At 40.5% G+C, this 23,774-nt stretch overlaps 1 protein-coding gene across 1 annotated transcript in view; it reads left to right on the top strand.

Moving 5' to 3' along the window:
- SKAP1 (src kinase associated phosphoprotein 1) overlaps positions 1 to 23,774 on the top strand; it is a 255,977-nt gene that overhangs the window by 32,147 nt on the left and 200,056 nt on the right. The window contains exon 3 of the mRNA XM_023652675.2: positions 23,360 to 23,385. Coding sequence (XP_023508443.1) covers positions 23,360 to 23,385 — 26 coding nt within the window. The remainder of the gene's footprint in view (positions 1 to 23,359; positions 23,386 to 23,774) is intronic.

Genomic DNA, 23,774 nt, shown 5'->3' with positions numbered 1-23,774 from the left:
ACCTAGTTGTGTATTTTGTTTGTGGGTCCTTCTAGTTGTGGCATGTTAAAAAGTTTTATCTTTAGTCATATTATAGCTATAATATTTTAGGAGCTTGGTAAATTTGGGGGGTAGGAACCTCTCTAAAACTATAATTTGGCACATCAAAGGCTTATTTGGAAGGTAGGTAAGAAATCTCTAGCAGGGTAATCTGGGAAAGCCACTAGATAAATATAAATACTATTTATATATTTTCCCCCCACTGCTTTCCACTCTGTCTTTGTTGTGTCCTTGCTTTAGTTCCTTTGATTTTTTCCTCAAGTTGTGCTGCTCAAGAATGTAAAGGGTGGAGAGAGGTGAATGTAGCACTGCCTTTGAGTCTGGGTGAACTCTGGGAGCTTGGCCCGAATTTTTACGGTGGCTGAGAATTCAGTGGTGTTTGCCACAGCTGTGGGCTTGCTATGAATTAAGCATCTGACTCCATCACAGCTGTTATAATGAGCCACTTGTCACCTTTCTGTGGCCTGGACTGATTGACCCCAGGAAATGAGAGCTGAGTCAAGAGTCATGGGTGTCCTCCATGTGCTCATCTGTTTCTCAGTACAGGTAGCTGAGCTATTCTCTCTCCTCCCAGACTTACCACCAAAAAATCGTATGTATATCTCCATCTATATACTAGTTTTTTTTTTGGCTTAAAAGCGTTACCAATGAAGCATAATGTTCTCCATGTAAGACGAAATAAAAAACGGATGGCAATTTCTGCGATTCCAAGGAAATGAAGCCCTGTTGTGGTATTCGATGTCCTGAGCTGTGATGTTCATTGCTCGTCTTCAGACTGCCTCCTCATTTAAACCTTCTCTTGAAAAACTAAGAGCTCTCACATTCCGAGTGCAAGTTTTCATGGAGCTCTGTAGAGGACAGTTGTGAAGAAAGCCAGGCAGAGGCCCCTCCTGCTTTGTTACACTGCAGCGGTCACTGCAGGATCAGCGCCAGATGTGAGACACCTGGAAGGAAGCAGACACGATCTACACTCCGACGCTTGATGGCGTTCTGATGCATTTGGAGAAACAGTCAGGAATTCCTTAAAAGTTTGATTCAGGGGAGGCCATATGACAGCAAGAATACATTGAGAATGGGTGAAGGGATGAAGAAAATAGAGTATTGTCATTACTGAGGTACGGACTTGTTCTCTCTACATGGCCCGTTTTGGAACAGCTGGTCATTTACGCTCACTGTTGGAAGTGAAGGCCAGAGCCAATGGAAACAAACTCGGAGTATTATTTCCTTCTGTGAAACTTAAAGGAGTTCCAAAAAGAGACAGGTAGATTGATAGCGTATTGAAATGGAAAGAAATAAAGAAATAACTTTGTGTAACAGGATTACAGCATAAACCCCACAAAACCCAGGACATTTAAATTATTGGCTGAAAGAGTATCTTGAACATGTCTCATTGTGGGTGGCTAGCACATGGCTCTGCGTGAAATATGATACATTAATACAAATATCATAAAAATATTTCCAGTTTTCTTTGGGAACTTCAAGTTTTCTTTTCAGCTTAACATGGATTTAGCCTTAAGACAGGATTTAGTTTGAGAATATATCATTCTGATGTCTCTGTATTCTAGGAAGAAAGACAAGGAGTTGTCTGACACAACTCTTGGGAGCAAGAGTTTCAAAGTAGTTTACTGTGAATATCATTGCCATTAATTACATAGAGTTTTACTTTTCCTAAGTGCAGGTTATTGGGCTTTAAAACTCCAAAGCAAAACACACTCAAATGAATGAGCTTATCAAGAGAACCAATGTGTAATGTGCTGTTCGTTCATTTGTGTCACTCGCAAGTTTAGATCTTTGCTCATAACATCTCTTTCTGTTGTTCATTTTGCTACTTACACTGGAGTTTCAGTGCCAATGCAGGAAAAAAAAGAGTAGGCGGTACTTGTACAATCCATCTAAGTTTAAAGAGCTCTGCAAAGGCTCCAAAGTCATAGCAATAGTTTGACCACATCTCAAAGGTTAAAAATTCATTTCTTCCTTTTCCGGTGCTGTCTATGCTTCCCTTCCTTAAACCAAGAAAGAAAACAAAAACCCACAACTACTTCAGGGCTCTCACCTGATCAGTTTTATGCCCAAATTCCTGGACTAGTTTTCTATTATTCAGTGAGCGTATGTTGAGATTTCACAATTGTGTTAAAGATCTTTGGAGGTATACTTATCTGGGAGTGAGGGGTTATATTTCTTGCTCTTTTAGTCTGAAACGTTCTACAGGTGAGACCGATGTAATGTTACCTGCTGTGCGTCTCTTGGCTTAACCCGTACAGGAAGATCATCTTATTATGTGTTCTTTCTTAGCAAGTCTCTGGTCCTTTCAAAACAGCCTTGAAATGTATAGTTCTCCTTTTAATTTTGTGATGATGATGACTTTATTTATTCTTCCACTTTTGAGGGTATCTTGGATTTAGTACCAGCTTCAAGATTAAATTGATCCGTTTTTTTTCCTTTACGTTGAGCTGTTATGGTGGTGTCAGTTGGCCGAAGCTTCTCCCTTTGGGCATCCCATAAAATAAATACTTTATATAAGTCACTCCCATAAATAGTAATAGGTAGGTTTTAAAAAAAAAAAGCTTGGATGAATAAACTTGTTCCTATCAAAACTTTTTATTAAAAATTCCCAGTACTGAGCTGTTTGAACAGAATAACATGTTCTATCAAGAGTGAAAGGAATTTTGAAATGTGACCTAGGAGGCAGGCAGGTAACTGAGCTTGCACCCTTCAGGCTGGACTAACCCATTAGAATAATGAGTTGAGCACCACTCTTTATCGGTATAGTTAGGTCACTGAAATTTGCTTTATTCCTGATAGAATTATAGCCATCATTATCACTTGAGCACATTCCTATTATCTTCTCAATATGGATTTGTCTTGGAAGGTCTCAGAAAATCCTCAGTGTCAATTTTTTAATACATGAAGCTTTTCTTTTGTCTATAAATGGAGGCTCTTAATTCATACATTATGTGAAAAGATCATTTGTAGGAAATTACTGTCTTCATTTTACCACCATTTGCTTTGGCCTTGATTTTAAGTCTCTCTTGATGAGCTGGTCTTTTGTCTCCGTGCTGTGCTATTTTCCCTGCTTGTAGAAAGCCAATGAAAAAATGCCTCTCTGTATTCATCTATTTGTGGATCTCCAGGAACCTTGTGGTGTGGGGCCTTCCTGATTGTGGTTTTCTCTAATTTGCTTGTTTTCTCTTATTTCTGATATAGACCCAACCTGTATCCACTTCCTGTGTTACAGTGAAACTGGAGGAAAGGGGAGAGCAATGTTAGAGCACTGGGTCAGCTGTCAGGAGCCAAACTCTTTGTTCTGATGTTATTTCTGTAACACTGACTGATTGAGTAGGAGATTCCCCTAACGATGATCTTATGTTTTCTTTTTATGTTGCCTCCCCCGAAATGTAGTTTGGAATTATTTTTTTTCCAAATGTTACAGAAGTGCAAACATTACCAACCAAACCTTGAAATCTCTATTTGATTTCTTTTATGCTATTGCTATGATTTTTTTTTTTAATTTGGAAAATGATGCAAGAAATTTCATTTCCTTGGGATTTCATTTTATTTCATGGTTCTCTTGAAAATGAGATGGGCCTAAAGTGGGTTTTTGTAATCACACCGTGTGAATCATTTCTTCTTTGGAAGCCGGATCTTCTCTCCCACTGTGTAGCCTCATCTGGTCTCCCTGAAGTGCAGTGCTAGCAGGGTGGATAATGAAATGCAGTCCTACTTATTGCACTCAGCAAAGGGCTCAGAGAAGATGGGGGAAAAAATCAATCCCACAGGAACTTCTCGAGTGTTAGATGCCCATATTTAACCCCCATGCATTTAAAATGGAAATGAGATATCTTAGGGTTTTAGTTTTTGATTTACACAAGATGTCACCACCTCCTTGGCAATGGGAATATTTTACAGACCAACTGCTGACCTGTTTGGGAAGATCTCAGCCTATCGCCCCAGGTCCAATGTAGTTTCTTCATATTTCTTTCAAAACTCTCAGCAGTGCTTTGCAGTAGCTTTGATTCTTCAGGCTTCAAAGGATACCCCTTCCAGGGCCAATCTTCCAAAAGAAAAAAAAAGTCAGTGTAAGGGAATGAACAGCTCGTAAAGGAAGGGGCAGCTATCCCTGTGGCAGCTCTTACTGTAGTCAATTAATAGGCAGTTTACAAATCAGTCATACTACGGCTTTGCAAAGCCAAGAAAATTCCAGTTTGATGCTAGTGCTTTGTTACAAAATTCCCACTTGGAGTGACCCAGTCTTCAGTAGTCCCGCTTCAGATTGTTTTATCATAGATACAGTGTGGCTCATATAAGATGCATTATCGTTAAATGCTGAAACTCAAGCTCCCTATTGAGTTTGTGAGCCTTGTTGGGGTTCTCATTCTAATTTACAGAAAACTTTATGGCCACATAATTAGCTGTTTCTCTACGTTATATTGGTGAGTGTCTCTCATTTGTGAATTCTCCCACAATCACAAGGTCCATTTTACAGTTTGATAATCGACACCTTCTACCGTGTCTACCAAGTGCCTTTGTTCCTTTATTGATGAGAGAACTGAGAACTGAGAAATTACTCAAAGTAACAGAGTTAATAAAAGATTAGGATGTAGAATGTAGAATTTCTAATTGGTTGCTTATTTAATCAAGCCATTACCAAAAAATGAATTGACAGCTTTCAAAAGATTATTGGTTTGAAAGAACTATAAATAAATATTGAAGTTTAGTTAATTATATATGCATGCTGAAGTGTTTAAGGATGGAGTATACTAATGTCTGCAATTTATTTTGGAATGCATCAAAAATATAAGATGGATGAATGGATAGATATGTGACAAAGCAAATATAGCAAAATGTGAGTCATAGAGTCTAGGTTATGGGTATATATGGGTGTTCTTTCACCTTTTGTGCATATTTGAAAATTTTCATAGTGTAATGTTGCCAAAACCATTATTTGTTTCACTTTGCAGTTCAGAATCCATAGACTTCATTCACTGTGGCTTCAGAAAACCATAGACTTCCTCAATTTGGAAATGTAATAAACATCTTTGTGATTTTTTTAGGATGGTAGTTTTCCAGGAATAACCTTATTACTTTTGGATGATAGCAGACTAGGGCATAATCCTCCAGTTTGTTATGTCTGACACAACTAACTAACTTTAAGTAGTTAACTTTTATGCTTCTTTAAAACTTCTAGGCCAGCAATTATTGAGAGCTGAAATTCAATTCAAACATTCTACCCAGGAGATCCTGAAATTTTGATTTTTTTTAAGGAAAGGCAATTTCTGGCTTTTCTCATAAATTTGATAAAAGGAAAGCTAATATGAGATTGGTGGTCCAGTAGGAAATGGAACTCAATTTTACATTTTTTAAATCATTTTATGGTATTAAAAATGACAGAGGTTAGAAACAAAGCTCTCATTCTTTTATTGAACTGGAATTGAAAGTGGCAGAAAATCATTTTGGCCCTAGTGCAGTGAATGTTATCACTAAAACATGTTCAGGGGATATCAGGATAGTCTCGCAAGCACCGGAGACAACAGTTCACCGAACGAGAACTGATTTTTCTGTCCTTATCTTGAAATTATTAGAAGTAGAGGAGATGAAAGTATCCTAGCTCTAAGAGGACAGGGGATGGAGTAAGTGTTGAAAATGATAATGACTTCATCCTGGAGAGAGGTGAAGTGGAGAGAACGTGGTGGAATGGGTGTCTCAGCAGTGACAGGCGAGTTGGAGGCAGTTCACAGGGCCAGTGGGGCCAGCGCTGGAACCAGCCCCAGGGCCGAGGAATCCAAAACTGGAGAAAATAGCATTTGTGCACACTTGTGGGCTGACGATGAACATGTTAAGAAAGCAGGCGATACTATGCATTAAAAGGACTGTTTGAAGATTTTAACAGGGAGATTAAACTGGAGCTGTCAGCAGCTACTTTATTTTGAGAATCTGGTAGGAGAGAAATTTTAAGTCCGTTTGGGAAAAACCAATCATTTTTGAGTGTGCAGTGTGATTATTCTTCAGAATTTTGTGTAAATGGAGCAGGTTGGTAGGCATATGTTTGCTGATCCTGTAATGATTAAAATTCAGAATAAGTAAGACTCTTGTGAAATTGAGTTTTCAGGTTCCAGCCAGTGTTCTATACTGCCATATGGCATAACTAGAATTAATTGCTGTTCCCAGTCTCGTATTCTTTCATTGAATATCTAGATGCCCTGTTTGAAATATTAGAGGTTCCACAGAAGTATTTAATCACGTGAGATAGATGTTTGACATTCCATGAAAGCTGTGTGTGTAGCTAATAGTTGCTTAGAAGAAAAAGCCCTTTGTGAGGTTTTCTGCCCCGTTCCCCCTTTTTTATTAGAAAAATGGATTGATAGGAGAGTTAGCAAGGAAAAGAGGAAAGGGTCTCCAGACTTTGTAGATCAGTGTAAATAGAAAAGGTAAAGCAAGGAATCTTTTTTGCTAGTCTTTAGCTCCTTGATCCTCCAAGTATGGCCCGTGGACCAGCAACATCAACATCTCCTGGAACCTTGTTAGAAATGCAGAATCTCAGGTCTGTTGAATCAGACCTACTGAATCAGAATCTGCGTTTTAGTAAGACCCCAAGGTTATTTGTATGCACACTAACATTTGAGATGCACTGCTCTAACACATCATGTTAAAGTTCACTTTAAACTCAGTGTTTTGGAACTCAGAATACATATTTCTGGACACTATAAACTCCTTAAAGGCATAGATGGTCTTATGTTCATTTAAAAAAAAAAAACGGGGGCTGGCCCCATGGCCAAGTGGTTAAGCTCGCGCCCTCCGCTGCAGGCGGCCCAGTGTTTTGTTGGTTCGAATCCTGGGCGCAGACATGGCACTGCTCATCAAACCACGCTGAGGCAGCATCCCACATACCACAACTAGAAGGACCCACAACGAAGAATATACAACTATGTAGTGGGGGGCTTTGGGGAGAAAAAGGAAAAAAATAAAATCTTAAAAAAAAAAAAACAAAAAAACCCACAAAAAAAACGTCTAGCAGGGTGCTGGCGTGTGGTATGAGTTCAATAATGTGCATTGAATAAATGGGGGGAAACTGTTATAAATGTGTTTTTAGGTCCTAGGCTAAACCTTAGCACAAGAGACCCTCCTTATTAGGAAATTTCCCATTTAGTAGCCAGCCCCACCTGTTCTTTTTCAGAGATAGGGTGCCTTCTTTTTACTGAGCGTTAGGGGTTACAGAGCCATTTGTAAAGATAGTGTCCATCTCTTCAGATGTCTCCTATGATAACATTTCTCTAACATTCTGTGATGAAAGATTACAAGACCGCTGACCATGTATTGGAGTTCTGTTGGAGCATGGATGCCAGTCATTCCATGTCTTTGTGGCCTGTCACCAGCCCTCTGCCTTTGGTCATCATCTTTCCTAATGAGCTTTGCACTTCCTTATCTCCACTGTCTCTCATCTCTCCTGATGACCTCTCTTCTAATCCTTTCCCCTGTGTTTCCTAGAATCCACGTCCTGTTGTAGTCAAACTCCACTCTATCCTCAGCCTCTTTTCTCCATCTCTGCCTAGGTAAGCCATGGCTCTTCTGCAGGGTACTGTCGCTTGCAGTTATCTTAGATAGAGTTTGCTTATTTTCCGAAGTGCTGTTGGTGTTCTTCAACTCCTTGCTGCCACTTTCAGACTTTTACTATTCAATCTTGTCCCAAACCTCTCCTCTTTTGAGAGTTGTCTATGTACCTTTACAATTCTCTGTCCCTCTGTCGTCTTTTGAGTTCAGAGTCCCTCCTCATACTCTTTGAGGACTGAAGCATTGGCTCACAGTTGTCCTCACTCCACCGCTCCCACTCTCCCCAGAGACCCTCTCTTTTTTAAATTTAGCTTTCCCCTCTCTGTTACATCTCTCCATTCATCATATAAATATGCTCAAATCTCTCCTAGTATTAAGAAAAACATTGCAATCTACACAGTGATTCCCTCTCTAGCTACTGTCCTGTATCTCTTTTTTTTTTACAGATGAACTTCTTGAAACAGAAGCTTAGACTGGTCATTTCTGCTTTCCTCTTCTCTAGTCGCTCTTCAGTCCCCTGTAATCTCGCCTCTGTTCCTGTCAAGTTACTCTTGCCAAAGTACCAGTAACTGGCTAATTGCCACATCCAGGTGACACTGTTCAGTCTTTGTCTTATTTGGTTTCCCTGTAGCATGTGACACTGTTGATAACTTGCTTTTCCTCAGAAAGTTAAAAAATTCTCCGTCTGTTAATTCCCATGATAATAGCCACTTCTGGTTTTCCTTCTTCCTTGCATTTATGGCTCTTGCTTCAGCTCATTTTTCCACCCTGCCCTCTTCGCAGTTGGCCCTCAGGCCTGCCTCTGTCCTCAGCACCTTCTTCTTAGACATTTGCACGCGTGTCCATAGCTCCACATCTTCCTCTGTACAGGGATGACTGTCAGTTCTACAGCTCAACTGCAGTTCTCCAAGGCCCCACACAGCACACTGGCTAGCACCTTCTGGGTGTCATAGATATCTCCAGCTTCACAGAGCTGGGGCAGACCCTGCTGGATGCCTACCTACAGCCACCCTCCATTCTTCCTTGACAACAGAACCCCACCAGCCTAGGGATGAATCATAAGCTGAAAGCCGTTCTTCTTTGCCAGTGGTTGGTCTAGGGTTTGCATAAGATATAATTTTGGCCAAAGAAGTGTAAGGAGAGACTTCTGATAGCCTCTCACAGGACAGTCCTCTGCTTGGGAGACAGCAATATGTTGAAGTAACATAGGCCGCTTAAGACATTACTCTGCTCTCAGGTGTTAGGGCAGTAATATGGGGAGAGCGCAGGTCCTTCGTGCTATTGTTGGACCCCTGCATCAACCCTGGAATCACCTGCCTCCAGACTTTCCCTTCGGGAAGAAATATAAGTTTCTACTTGTTTAAGCCTCTGTTGGTCTCAGTCAGGTTTTCTGTTTCTTGTAGCCAGAAGAATCCTAAATGGTTGAGCGTCCAGAACCAAACTCATTATTTTGTGTTCTGCTCACCCCTCAAGTTTAATTCTGCTTTCCCTCAGCCCGGGCTCCCAGGGCAGAATCCCCGGAGTCATCCTTCACTCCCCGGACCATCAGCGAGCCTACTGATTCTCCGGCCTAAATGTGTCTTCTCCTTTCTTTTCCTTTTCTCACTGGCTGAACTTGAGCCTTCAGAAAGTCTTACTCAGAGCATTGCAGAATTCTCTTTTCTGCTTCTCCGCGTCAAGTTTCTCCCTGTTCCAGTTTATTCTGCTCCTCCATTCTGTTGACAGGGGAAACTTTAAAAAAAGTGATAAATTAATCATCCATGCTATATAACAAGATTTATTGATCTATAGAACAATAAGATATACCATAAGTGAAAAAGTAGGTTAAAAATACATAGAAAAACTCGCCAAAAAAGCCTGAAAAATACACGGAAATATTAATGATAATAATCTCTGGCAAGTGGAGTTTGAGTGATTTTTAATTTCCCCTTTTTGTTTATTTGTATTTTCCAACTCTCTACAGTGAGCATGTGTTTAATCATAGTTCACTGATACCTGAGTCTTTCCTGTTTAGAAAGGGGTAGGGACTTAAGATCCAAAGAATATTAGGGGGGTATAGCTCAGTGGCAGAGCATTTGACTGCAAAGAATATTTGGTTTCCAGGTGGGAAAGGAGTTGGTGCTGAAGGGAGAAGAGATGTAGAAGGAGAAAATTAGGCTTTACTTGGGCAGCATAGCCTTGAGTGACTTCTCTGCAAATAAACAGCTGTATTTGGGGGTGTTTTATTCTGAGTCTACACACACACACGCACACACACAGGGTAGTGAAATGATTTTTGAGCCATATGAGATATAGCAGTCCTCTGAGTGATTTATGATGACTTTTCTAAAACACATTTTTTTTTACATAAAGGAAGTTCGTTCTCAAGGTCTTCATGAGATGAGGTATCACTGATGGAACAACTTCCATTTCTAAGATACTGTCCCTTTGAGCTCAACTGAACTGACGTGGGATGAATCCTTCATTAGAAAAGGGTTATCTACACCCTGTGTGACTATTTAGTAAAACGTTTGCATTTGTGGGCCTAGTTTTCCAAAGTGATGGTGCTTGAGTAAACCATTCGCTTCCTCCTTCTCAAAACATCAGTCGCCATGATTGATTTTTATGTTGGTCATAAAGAGAAATGGAATCAACTAAAAGCAGGGTCAGCATTACAAACCGGAAGCAGTTAATTTACTTAAAAAATATATACTGGCTATTTGTTTACTCTTTGTTGGGCATGATGCCAGGTGGTCAAGCCAATATCGCATAAGACATATCTCTGTTTTTCAAGAAGTTCTTGGGTCAATGAGTGGCCAAACTCAGGGACAGGGCCAGCATAGAGACCACTACCCACAGATCTCTTCTCTAGAAGGCCTGAAATGTTTGGTTTCAATTATTTACATACCTGGGCTTTCACCGTTTAGAGATTCATTTGGGTTCCTCACCCTCTTTTAAAATACAAACTTACCTGGAGGGTTAAGAGACTTGATTGTACAGTCATGTACCTTAGCCCTATTTAATGGTTTTCTTCTAATTTTTGGTTAAGATCATGTATGCTGAAGAAATTCAATGCCTCATAAGTTTGTCGAACCTCTGTTATAGGCAATGCATGGGCTAGGTACGCTGAGGGTTATAAAAGTCATGGAGGATCCTTTTCCTCAGGAAGAATGAGGACTTTACCTCTGCAACTTAAGAATAACAGTCCTGGCTAAGGTTTATCACACGTGTACCATATGCTTAGTCCAGGATCAAGGGCTTTACACACATTATCTCATTTAATCCTCACAACGGATGTATGAGGTGGATAGTGTTATAATTCCCTTTTAACAGATGAGAAAACTGAGATCCAGGGAGGCAATCGACTTTCTCAAGGTTACATAGCTATTAGGTTCTGGAATTGGGCCGTGAACCCAGGCAGTATGATTGTTGGGCCAGCACACTTATTGAGGTTCAGTTTCGTCATAAAAAGTGAATAATGCCACTTCATTCACTCAGTTGCTTATTCGTTCAACAAATGTTTATTGAGCATATGCTATGTGCGAAGCATTTTTGTGGTGAACATGGCACAAGTTCCAGTCCCCCTGTAGCTTATTTTTGAACAGGATAAACCAAATAATCATGCAATACAACCACCTTGTAGGATTATTTTTATGCTTATAAAAGTGCCTAATATACTGCATGTCACATGCTAGATACTGGAAAAATGTTCCCAAGAAATTTACAACCTGATGGGAAGGATATAAAAGGATGCACAAAAAACTATAATCTAAGGTATATTGTGGCTAAAGTTCTAGAAGAGGTACATATAGATTGTACTATGAAATCCCAGAGAAAGAGATCACTTCTGGTTGGTGGGCTGTAAGAAGCCTTCATAGGTGAGATGACATCATGGCTTGGACATTGGTTGAAAGGGATAGGTTTTTGGTGAGATACATTGCACACAAAATAACAGGTGCTCAGATGCAGAGGAGATAAAGTTTAGCCATGTTTGGAAACCAAAGGGTCATTCTGTATATTAGGTATAAGGGAATAATGGGAGATGTAGCTGAAAAGATAGGATGGAACCAAACCATGGAAATGAGAATTTTGACTGGATTTGGGGAGGAGAGGTAGATAATTTGGGAGAGTAAAGCACAGGGGAGGGGTGGGTAAGCTGATGCTTTTGTAGGGAGCTATGGGTAACATGTGGGTCCTTGGCACCTGGGCTGAGGTCACTGGGAGGCAGGAGATAGTTGCAAAGGGAGAGAGGATAAGAATCTCAAAGGTTGCCTATGCTCCCTATGCCCAGAGAAGGAAGCCAAATCAATTCTCTTTCCCATTACCTTTTGCTTTGAAGACACCAAGCTCATTTTATATCCTTGGTTCTATAGCTGGTTTTGGTTTGTTATAGGCTTAATAAGCTTTTACGGATAGCCAGGTAACCTAACCACTTCTCAGAAGTTTGTGTCTATCGGAAAATACATTCTAAACAGCTGACTTTATGTTTCAATTTTGAAATGCGATTGATTTGTAAAACAAAGATTGTATTTACTATATTTCAGATCCGTTAACAAGATTTACTTTACTAACAAGTAGTAAAGTTTTTAAGCTGGCCCAGAAAACCTACCACTATCCATTACTTTGTTTCATTAGGGAAACGCATTCCAGAGTTCAAACGACTGGAGATACAACACTTGAACTGGGAGCTGCCTGTCTAGAATTCTTTTAACAGGCAACTGCTGGAAAAATACCCCTTTCCTTTACAGTGTTTTCCAGACTTGCTCGATCATGTGAATTACCTGGGTTCTTGGTAAATTTCAGATTTCTAGGTCCCTATCCTGGAGATACTAATTTACTAGGTCTCTGTGGACCCTGGGACTTCATATTTCAACAAGGGCTTCAGGAGATTCTTAAAATTAAGGAAGTATATGTAAAAGTCTTTATCAGAAGACCACATTTTTTTTTTTTTTTTAGATAAGAGACTACTTTGGTTTTCAAATGAATTTTAACAGTGAAGGGGAAGGGAGGAAGAAGGATTTGACTGGGAAGTGTGAGTAGAGGCTCTGGGTTTGGGTGGTGAGGAGGGTCCCCCAGCCTGATTGGGGGTAATTGACAGGAAAATTTTACCCGCAGGGCTTAGGAACAGTGAGTAGCTGACAACTTTCCAACCTAATTAGCTTCTAGGGTGAGCGATGGAGATATGGTCCGTAGCAAATGGCCTTGGTCCTTCCCTTGGCCTGCTCTCTTGTGGGCTTCCCTGTGGCCTGGCAACCAGCAAAGACATTTCTGATGCTGGAGAATCCTTTGACGTGAGACAGAACCAGAAGTTCTGGCCCCACGATGGGTCAGGTAAGTCCTAGGATTGACTGGTTGATTGTAGTTGAACTGCTGGTGCCCCTTGACCTGTATTGATACAGCCATAGAAATGGTCACATGGTCATTAGCCTTTAGATCAAAGTCAGTTCCATTCTTTATGATTTAGATAACTGGGCACCTTCTGTAAGGGTTTGAGTGTGACTGCGGTAGGTACTGCACAAAGAAAGAAATAAGAAAAATTATATTTTAGGATAGAATCTTGTACAATTAGGAAAAAAGTCATGTTGAGGGCGAAACTGTGAAATAATTTGAAAATGATTTCTGAATTTCTGTGTACATCTCAGTTCTTAACTGAAAGAAAGTATACACACAAGAGTAGGAGTTTCTTGACAATTTCAGTAATTCACTGCAGTTGTTAGAGTGGTTGCCAGTGGAAGCCTTATTTCTAGATTCTATATTTATATATTTATTCAAATTTTGGTGCAGTATGAATATTATGTCTTTAATTAGGATTCTGTTGTTATTTTGCAATTAATCTGTGTCAGTAGCTTTAGCATCTGTATTAAATCATTTTCTTCATGAAAGCTTTTAATGAGGAAATAAATTAATTGTATTTATACATTGGATTCTTGACACTATGATGTGTTTTCGGTCATGTCTTTTGAAGTATATTTTTGCTCGTCATCTTGTGGTTAGTCTTTGAAGCCAGGCTTTTGGGGAAAAATTTTTTCTTATTTTTATCTTTCTCTTCTTCCTTTTCTTCCCTTCCTTTGATTTTCTTTCTTTTTTCTTCCCTCTTGCCTTTGTGTGAGTAATTCAGAGGAAAATGAAGGTACCCCTTCCTATCTTATTTGGGATAAGGATATCTTATTTGGGATAAACTGAAGGATTTCAGGGAGGGGCATGTTAGGACTGGGTTTGCGTTTTTGGTCATTAGAATAATGATGGTGCTAAGGACATAATAACCGACACAGCCTATAGCATTGCTTGGAGAGCCTTGCCTTCTGCCTGCCTCTCTAGCCTTGTTTCCAACCCTCCCAGAAATGCACACTACACCCCCTCATGCTGAACTCAGACAGCTCTTCTGTTTCTCACCTCCATTCACTTATTTAGCAAGCATTTAGTGAGCACAAGCACTGCCCCTTGAGGGCTCAGTGATGTGGACAGCCATGAAAGTTGTAGTGCAGTGTTAAAGGTGGTGCTGAAAGGTGTGCACAGGTGTGCTGTGGGAGCACCTAACACAGGAGACCAAGCTGAGCCTCAAAGGACCACCAAGGGTTCACTAGAAGAAGGAGGTGCACAAAGGGAAAAGCGTACTGGGGGAGAGAGCAGCAACCTGTGAGAGCAGGAGTGTGAGCAGAGCAGGGGAGAACCTGAGGGCTGGGGTGAGCCACTGAAGGATTTCAGGGAGGGGCATGTTAGGACTGGGTTTGCGTTTTTGGTCATTAGAATAATGATGGTGCTAAGGACATAATAACCGACACAGTGTACTCAGTTCTTTGTATGTGTTATCTCAGTTAATCCTCCCAAGAACCATACAAGGCAGGTATGGTTATGATTTCTATTTTAAAGTTGAGGAAACTGAGGCTGCAGCTAAAATCTCACAGCTAGAAGATGGAGGAGCTGAGACTCCAATCAGATCTGTCTGCAAAGCCTCTCCTCTTCACAGTCACTGCACTTCCTTCTGCATCAGCACTGAGGAGAGTGGGTCAGAGAGGAGCAAGGGGGGAGGTTGACCGCTTGGGACGTGGTTGCATTGATCTGGGTGAGATGTTTTGAAGGCTTGAATGAATTCACTTCCTGTAGAGATGGAGAGGAGATAGATTAAAAAGATGTGAGGGGAGTAGAATCTACGGGTCTTGGTGATGGATGGGATATACACAGAAACAGATAAAGAAGTAAAGTCATGATTCCTAAGTTTCAGTTGGGCAAATGGAGATGTCAACTGTTGAAACAGGAAACACAAGGTAGGAGAGGTCTGGGTAGAATAGTGATATCTACCTAATAATGAAATATCCTGTCTTTGAATATTTTAATTGATTGTTAAAAGTATTTAATATGTACAGACATTATAGTCAAGTCTTTGGCCATGGGTTTCTTCCTGGGCCAGCCTGAGCTCCATGGCATGCTCCTCCAGTCTTCTCTTACTCTCTTGTCCTTTCATCTCACAAGCCTAGAAAAATCCTAACCTTGGATCAGTTCAACTGTCCACCTTCTCTGCTCATGCACCCGGGCAGCTAATTAGTGCTGGAGAAAAATTACACAATCACATTGCTGCCTCAGTAAATCTTAGTCTCCAACCTCAACTGAACCCTTAATGATGCCTGGGGCTTATTTTACATGCCTCATTTCAGCAACTTTTCCAATTTTCCTCAATGTTTTTTTCCCCTTAAAATCCTTACCAGTCTTTACCTTATCATATTGCCTCTCACTCCTGCACAACATCATAGCCTACTTCACAAGATTTAACAGAGGCTTTCAGATTGGAACCCACTCAGAATCCTGCCCTGCCCCCTCCTTAAACATGTCTGCCTTGGGCCTCTGCCACCTGCTCTGATGGACCTGGCTCCTCTGCCTGGCCTCCCTCTGCCTCCTGGGCCTGGCCTCTCTGTGACCCTCCCCTCCCAGGCCAGGCATCCTCCTCTATCTGAATCCAGATCCTCCCTCAGCAACCCTTATCTGCAGGCAGTAAGACAGGTTCTGGCATTAGCCAGACCTGGGTTCTTCTGGCCTCAGTTTTTACTTTGTGTGTGTTTTGGGCCAGCAACATCACTTCTGCACAATTTGACCATTCAGCCAAACTGGCCCACCGTTCAGGCTTTCTGTGTTCTCGATCGCTTGCAGAGTGTCTGGCAAATAGTGAAGACTTATTAACATTTGAGAGAATGAATGCAGTATTCGTAACTTGAGATATAGAGGGGATGTTGCCATGTTAATGTTGAGAAATCCACCCTGCCTAGCTGAGCTCTAAAAACTAGTTCAGCTTAAAATTTTTGCATAACGTTTGCTCTCAGGTGAATAATGTGACCATGTTGATAAGGAAAACGTCAAAGGAATCTTCAAATGAATATCGTTTCGAACTGCCCCGGATTCTGCACAAGATAAACTGTGGTAGCTCCACATGTGGACTTTTAAACCCTATGGTGCAATCAGAACACCTCTTCATGCTTCTTTTTTCTCATCTGTAAAGAAAGGGGTTAGATTACATGACCTTCTATGTCCTTCCAGCTGTAAAGCTCAGTGAGTATATGGTCCACAGTCACAGAGTCATCCAGTTATGGGTTATTCACTAATCAGATAGCTAGGAGTCTTGGTGGTCCAACAGTAGCTATTAACCTGAAACAAGCAAAAAATAAAGCAAAATTAGGTTCCAAGCATCAACAGTGACAAAAATGGCAGGGCAAGAGCCAAAGATACTACAGTTTAAAATACGGTAATCAGCTGGAGTTCTTTGTATGTGAATGGAACGAAGACGCCTTTCTGACTTCCCTCTTGAAGCTCTATCCCCAGCCTGCTTCCAAGTCTATTATCAAATTTCTTGTCCCTTCTCTCGCTCTCCAGTAGTTTCCTAAACTGCCCCTCAGCTCCTCTCCCTCCCATCCCAACTGCATATTTCTGCTGGATTTTATCACAGTGGACATGATTCCCTATCCTTGAAAACAAGCAAACCCACCAACCAACCCTTCAGTTGTTCTCTTTTATCTACAGAAAGAAAAAAAAAAAGTCTAAACTCTGACCTGACATTTAGCGTCTTTTATTTTTCTACAACATACCTGGCCAGCATTTTTCTTTAATAGTTTATCGAGTTATATTTGGTTGCCTCTTACATCCAGGGAGTAGGGGGATTGTGTCGACAGACAACCACAATCTGCGGTCTTAATGCTAGAATGTAGGCAAAAAAATATTAGAATATAGGTTTCCAGTGTTGCAATGAAAGAATGTAATCATTGACTAATCAAGAAGAGCTCCCAGGTCTCTTACTGCCAGTATCCAGAGTGAATGTTGGATTGACCGTAGCAGGAATTTCATGCAGAGAAAGTATTACAGAAGACTCTAGTGGTGAATAAGGTTTTATTTAATTTTTATTTTATTTCTTTTTTTATTGTCTCGAAATAGACTTCTTTAAAAATTTTTTTTTAGTCATGGGTAACACTGTCAACAGTTTATTATTTAATAAAAGTTTAATTGTGACCATTATATTTTGTAAATAGGACAACACTGTGTTGTCTTCTGGGGTGGTTATTACATTCCAAAAAAGAACCCAGGACCTTCTTATGGCAGGTCTTTCTATTACTTGAGTTATATGCTTATTGTCTGTTATTACTATAGTATTTTTTATTTACTATTTTAGACTGACATCTCTTCATGTGTAAATAGCTCGTATTTTAGACTAGATTGTAAAGTTATTGTAGGCAGGCACTAGGTCTTGCACTTTGGATGGATGGAAGGAACTGGGGCTAGAGGAGGCACCAGCTCCCCTCCAGGGAGCTTCTCATTCCTGCCCAACTCTTTCTAAGGCTGGTACCCTGACCCATGGGTGCCAGGCCTCTGATGCCAGTCTCTCCACCAGAGCCTTCCACCAGATGGTGCTGTTATCCCATTTCTGTTCTTGGGTGTCACTGGACATATTACTCTTTGCCACTTGCCTATTCCTTCTTGCAAGGTAGTAGATGGAACATTGGTAGTAGAAAGAGAATTCGAAATCAAGTGAATCTTCCCAAGTGAGAAAAGAGGTTATAGGAAATATCTACAGTGTACAGACTATTAGCATTGTTCAGAGAAGCCATTTCCTTGAGCATCAACCAGTCTCTACCATGTGGCTCACTGCTCACGATCAGTTGCAAGTTTTTTCCTAGTCTTATCAACTTGCCATTGAAGCCCTGCTCAACCAGGTGTCCATCTGAATCCTAAGATTCCATCTCTAATGCCAGATAACACTTCAGTGTTAGTCTTTGCAGTCTGTTTGGAAACAGCCATTAGAAGAACAGAGATGGTCAAGAGCAAAATGGAAGAAGTTTCTGGACATTGAGTATGGTAGACAGACAGCCTATCCATTTAGAAAGCACCACTGTTTTGGTACAAAAACAACTTCTAATTTGGACATCCTTAAATCATCAAGAAGAGATTTGATTTTGTTTGGCAGGTGGTTTGCCAAGGCAGGGAAGGTATGATGTGTTCTAAATCTCCATAAGCCACAGGTAGAATAACACTTTTAATACTTTAGTTGCAAAACAAATTCCTCTGGATGTTCTAGATTTATGACATTACAGATGTTGGCCTTTCTAGATAGCTAATTTTATAATGCCATTACAACCTTATTCATCTAACCCAGAGGGTCTTATCATTTTTGAGGGAGAGAGTTAATGACATTTTTGGAAATCTAGTGAAGTTTATGGACTCTTCTTCAAGGGAAAAGAAAACACGTATTACTTTTCACCCACAATTTTAGGGAGTTCATGAATCTCCCAGAGCTCAACTACGGACTCCAAGTTAAAGACCTCTGATCTAACTACTCCTGATACTAGGCTGCTTGACAAAGCAGTTATGCCTTCTCTTAATCCTAGATTTGTCTTCTGTGTTACAGCCAACAGAAAAGCAGTTAATATGGAATTTAACAGCTTGGGCTCTGGAACCAGGCAGACCTGGATACAAATCTTGGTTCTGCCACTTAATAGCTATGTGATCTTGGTCAAGTTGTTTGCCCTTCTTGAGTCTCAATTTCCTCGTCTGTAAAATGGGGATGATAATAGCACTGACCTCGTAGGGTTGTGATGGAGAGTAAATAAAATAATACATGTAAAACATATACATAGTGCAATGCCTAGCTTATGTTGTGTTGAGTATGTCAATTTTTTATTATAATTACAAAGTGGAATAGTAGATATTTCCAGGAATATGAGGATAGTTATAGCTGTTTGTCTTACCTACTTCACCAGGATCTATCTAATTAGCCAGCTGAGTGGTTAAAGCTCTGAGTGCTTTAATCTCAGTAACTATGTTCATTGGTTAGCTCCATGGTCAAGTATCTGATACCCACCCCCAACCCCTAATCTAATGATTAAGAGTCAACAGCCTCATTTTTAGCAGAAATGCAATACTCTGTGATTTTTTTTTTTTCTGAGGAAGATTTGCCCTAAGCTAAAATCTGTTGCCAGTCTTCCTCAGTTTGTATGTGGGTTGCTGCCACAGCATGGCTGCCAATGAGTGGTGTAGGCCCACACCTGGGAACCAAACCGAGCCCACTGAAGTAGAGTGCACTGAATTTAACCACTAGGCCATGGGGCTGGTCCCTGGTATCCTGTGAATCTTGAGGGGCAAACCAGAACAGTATGTTTGCAGTTTGAAAGACGCTGAAATGTATCTGTAGATAGACCATATCTATTTTAAAGATTTTATTTTTTTCCTTTTTCTCCCCAAAGCCCCCCGGTACATAGTTGTATATTCTTCATTGTGGGTCCTTCTAGTTGTGGCATGTGGGACGCTGCCTCAGCGTGGTTTGATGAGCAGTCCCATATCCGCGCCCAGGATTCGAACCAACAAAACACTGGGCTGCCTGCAGCAGAGCGTGCGAACTTAACCACTTGGCCACAGGGCCAGCCCCTAGACCATATCTATTTTAGTCACCATTTCATCCATGGCACCAGAGCAAGGGACTTCTCATATAGAAGACATTCAATAAATATTTGTTCATTGAGTAACTGAATTCTGTTACAATAGTAAAATGTGTTTAGAGAAAGAATCAATTTTGCTGAGTATTTTTAAGTTAGATTATATTTTCAAGACTTTCCTCCTTAATTTTTTATCAGAGTGACTGTTCTGGAACTAGTTTCTAGGACTGGAAACTTGTCTGCCTCATTTACTAGTTGTATAAGCACAGGCAAGTTATCGCACCTCTCAACATCTCAGTTTCCTCATTTATAAAATGGGCGTAATAACAGGGTAAGAGTGGTGAGGAAGTGAGTTAATAGAAGTGCCTAGAACTGTGCCCAACAATATGTTCCAAAAATCTTAGCAGTGTTCTTATTATCATTACTATGACTACTATAGCTGCTGCTGCTCCTCAAGGTGCCCTCAATATGATGGGCGCAATTTTCTTACTGTACCTTTCCCTAAACTAAAGTTCAATTCAAACCTCTTTAATTTAAAAACATGAATAGTGAACTTTGTCTTGCATGTAATATAACTCTAAGTTTTCAAGATTCTATTCTGTAGAGTAGACTAAATGTTGTGAAATTTTATTCTTCCGTTTTCATTTTTGGAGGCACAGGTAAAGATGGATTTATTTTAACTGAATGTGAAAATAATAATCGTCAATATGGATGCAGCATTTTCTTGCCGCTCATTCTGTCCTCATCTTTTTCCAGTTTCAAGTATCATTTGCCTGGACCTAATGATGTTGAGTATGGGTATTGCAGAGGAGCGATAGCTTCCCTTCAGGATTGGAGCCGAAGCTTCAAAGAGAAGATTAAAGAAGTGCTTGTTATCTGTCTGCACAGGCCCGATATGAAATTCTCAGAGGCTTTTAGGATAAACACAACTCTCTGTGTGTGTTTGTATGGTTTTTCTTCTATATACTTCTATTGTGGTCTTTATATTTGGGTTTAAAATTTCCAGTTTCAGACTTGTTGGAGTCTCTGGCTAAGGGATAATTGTTTTCAGAGTGAAGGATAAGAATTAGAAGACGTTGGCAGGATTTGACTAAATGCCTCCTAAAGAGTGTAGAATTCTCTAGTGTGGAATCATCTTTCCAGAGGATATGATGAAGGGCATCCATAGGATATGTTTAACAAGACAAGATCAAGACCTTAATGTGTCCAGCAGAGAATAATCCATAGCACCTTCTAGTGAGGGATGAGACTGTTCACCTTTGGGCCTCTCCTTTTAGAAGAGTCCTCTGTGAGCTGTGGGATAGAGGGAATGTGTGTGTGTCTGTGTGTTTTAACAGACTTTCTTTAGAGTTGTTACGTAATTAATACCTAGAATGAGAAGAGAGGGAAAAGGGATAGGGTAGCAGGATGGTTTTATACCTTCTGAGAAAGAAGGGCACTAACATTCCACTTCCTGCCATTCCATGGCAAGTTCTACATATGATTTTTATTGACCAGAATATTTGATTACAGTATCACCGAGAATAAAGCAGATTTTGCTGTTTAACATCAACCAGGTGGACCTGCTATTTTATTTGCTACTGTTAAATTGAATTCTTTCTCTGTAATCAGCGTTCTTAAGATACAGCTACTATTGGCAGAAGCAGTACTCTTGGTACATATGTATATGAACTTATAAGATCTTAACTAACAAGGGAAACCAGGACCCAGGGGCATTTTATGATAGGTAGAGAAGGGAACTGAAAAAAAGTGCGTGTGATTTGGAGTGAGGATTGTGGGGAGAAAGGACAAAAGAAGAAGCTGAGATCATCAATAACATATTTTACCTATTTAACAATTTGCCAAGAGTTGGCCTTTTAACTGCCACTGCTTGGCCAGGTTTTTTCTGGGTCAGTAAATGAGAACAACGTTGGTTAGCAAAGTTCCTGCTGTTGCCTTCATTAATGTTTTGGAAAGAGGAATGCAAACACATACACATACACACTTGCACACGCTCACACCCTAATTTCTATTTATGTTGAATTAGAGGTTGGGTAACGATTGGAATCGAGGACTAAGGCATTGCCTCAAGAGAAGATGGAAAATTGCTCACCCCTTTGACAATTTGCTTGATTAGCTGTGTTTTACAGAAAACTCTTCATAGTGACCAGGTACAATGGGAAGCTGCACTGTCTGCTAGGTGGAGACTTACCTATCGTGCTAATATGTACGACTCATTTTTACAGCCTGTTCCATATGTCCTTGCATTGACATGGATGCTCTTCTCCCCAGCTGTTACAGCTTTACATACTGCTTCCTCCTCTTATTCCCTCTCTCCTCTTACACTACAGATGTCAAAGCTGCCTCAACTTTCCTTGCCTTCTAACCCAAGTATTTTACGTTCCCTTCACCTGATTGCCAGCCCAGAACTGTTCTGGCAAAGGAAAGGCACAAGAAAAGTGAGGTTTCTTCTCCACCTTCTCTTCCTCATCTCTGATAATTTCCCACCAATTCATCTCTGATTATGGCAACATACTCACCACTGATCTCCTTATTCTCCATTTTCTGAATTTTTATCTTATGAAGAAGTACCTAGATGCTCACTGGACTGGTGTTCCTCCGTAAAGAAGCCACACCTTATTTCAGTCATCTGTCTACTGGAAGACACCGTGATCACCTATATGTTGCCTTTTTCTTAATCTTTTTTGGGTTATGGATCCTTTTAAGCATTTGATAAAAACTATGGACTCTCTCCCCAGAAAAAAAGATGTTCATATGCACATACACTCTCCTGAGAGGTCAAGATGAGGAAAGCAAAAGATTCATTTTATTGAGTGGCATGGAGGTCACTATGTCCATAGCAAGAATTAGTGTGTGGTTACCGTAACCAAGATTGGAGTGTGTCAAAGATGAGTGGGAGGTGAGGAACTAAAGAGAGAAACTGTAGACAACGCTTTTGAAAATTTCACTGTGATGTGAAGGGAAAGAGGCCAGCAGATGGAGGGATGTGTAGGCAGCGAGGGAGGGTTTGATTTCTTTATATGAGCATAAATGCTGATGCAAGGAGCCAAGTTGAGAGGAAGAGGTTGAATATATACAAGAGAAAATCGATATGGAATATTGTAAGGTTCCTGTGAATGCAGGAGGAAATGGAATCCAAAGGACAATAGACTTTTGTGGGTAGCCACCATATATAACATTGTTTCTGGGGGGGGGGGGGGGGCGGGAAATGCAATTTAGATTCCAAATAAGTGACTTACAAATGATCCTTTCCACCAGTGCCATTTCATTAGTTTTAAGACTTAAAGAGTTGTCGGTTTTGCCAATCATTTCCTAAAATAAAAGAGGAGATGGAATGTCACAGTGGACTGCAAAAGTCCCAGTCTTGGCTCAGACATTAAAATGTTAGATGACCTTGAGTCAGTTGTTCATGCTTCATCTGTAAAGTTAAGAATTTAGGCCTAGAAGTATTTGAGGATGTGTTGGAGGGGGTGAGGTTTTGGTTGTCATAACAACTGGTGGTGCCACTGCTATTTGGTGCCCAGGACCAGTGATGCTGATTGTCCTGTGATATACAGGACAGGTTGTCACAACAAAGAATTGTCCTGTTCAAAGCCTGTAGAGGTCCTGATGAGAAGCCTGCACCATGGCTAGGTAACCTCTTAGGATCTTTCCAGCAACATGGTCAAAGTTGTCTAAGGAGTTATAGTAAGTTAAATGCCGCTTTCAAGCCTTTGAGAATCTTTCAAATCTCAGGGACAACACTTTGTTTTTCCTCAAAGTGGGGAGTGGCTTTGACTGGTTGTTGACTTTTAGCCAGCTTTTCTCACTGGGTGCCATAGCTACCATATGCCAACTAAGATTGAGAAATGTAAGTTTGACCTATCTCTTTTCTTTTCCTTGAATTTCAGGTACCACTGGGACTTTCAGCTCCAAGGTGAGTACTCGGACAGTTTATGGTTTTACATTAAAAATATGTAGGGGGTATTGTTTACTTCTGTCTCTTTGCAATAAGCTTCTCTGCAGAGTGGCATTAGCCATTTCTGGGGAAAGTTAGTGGAGTGTTTAATTAACCTTCACCCTGCTGGGCCCCCCTCCTCTGCTTTTTAGCAACAAGAGGCTCTGATGCTTCTGCTTTCTGAGTGGGTTGGTGCTAGATTATTTTATAAAACCAAAGCTGTAATATGCTTTTATTCCTTGAGCTTTGTTAGATGCCAACAGAATCCACTAGCATTAAATAAAATGGTGGCTGAGTCCATAATAAAAACCTTGGGAGAGCTCCAATTCAGCTAATCCTTCAGTGGCTCCAGAAATAAATTCCAGTAT

Source organism: Equus caballus, chromosome 11 (genome assembly GCF_041296265.1).
Source record: "Equus caballus isolate H_3958 breed thoroughbred chromosome 11, TB-T2T, whole genome shotgun sequence".
NCBI lineage: Eukaryota > Metazoa > Chordata > Mammalia > Perissodactyla > Equidae > Equus > Equus caballus.
Note: the sequence above shows the minus strand (reverse complement) of the source record. Positions and strands in the feature narration are given on the sequence as shown.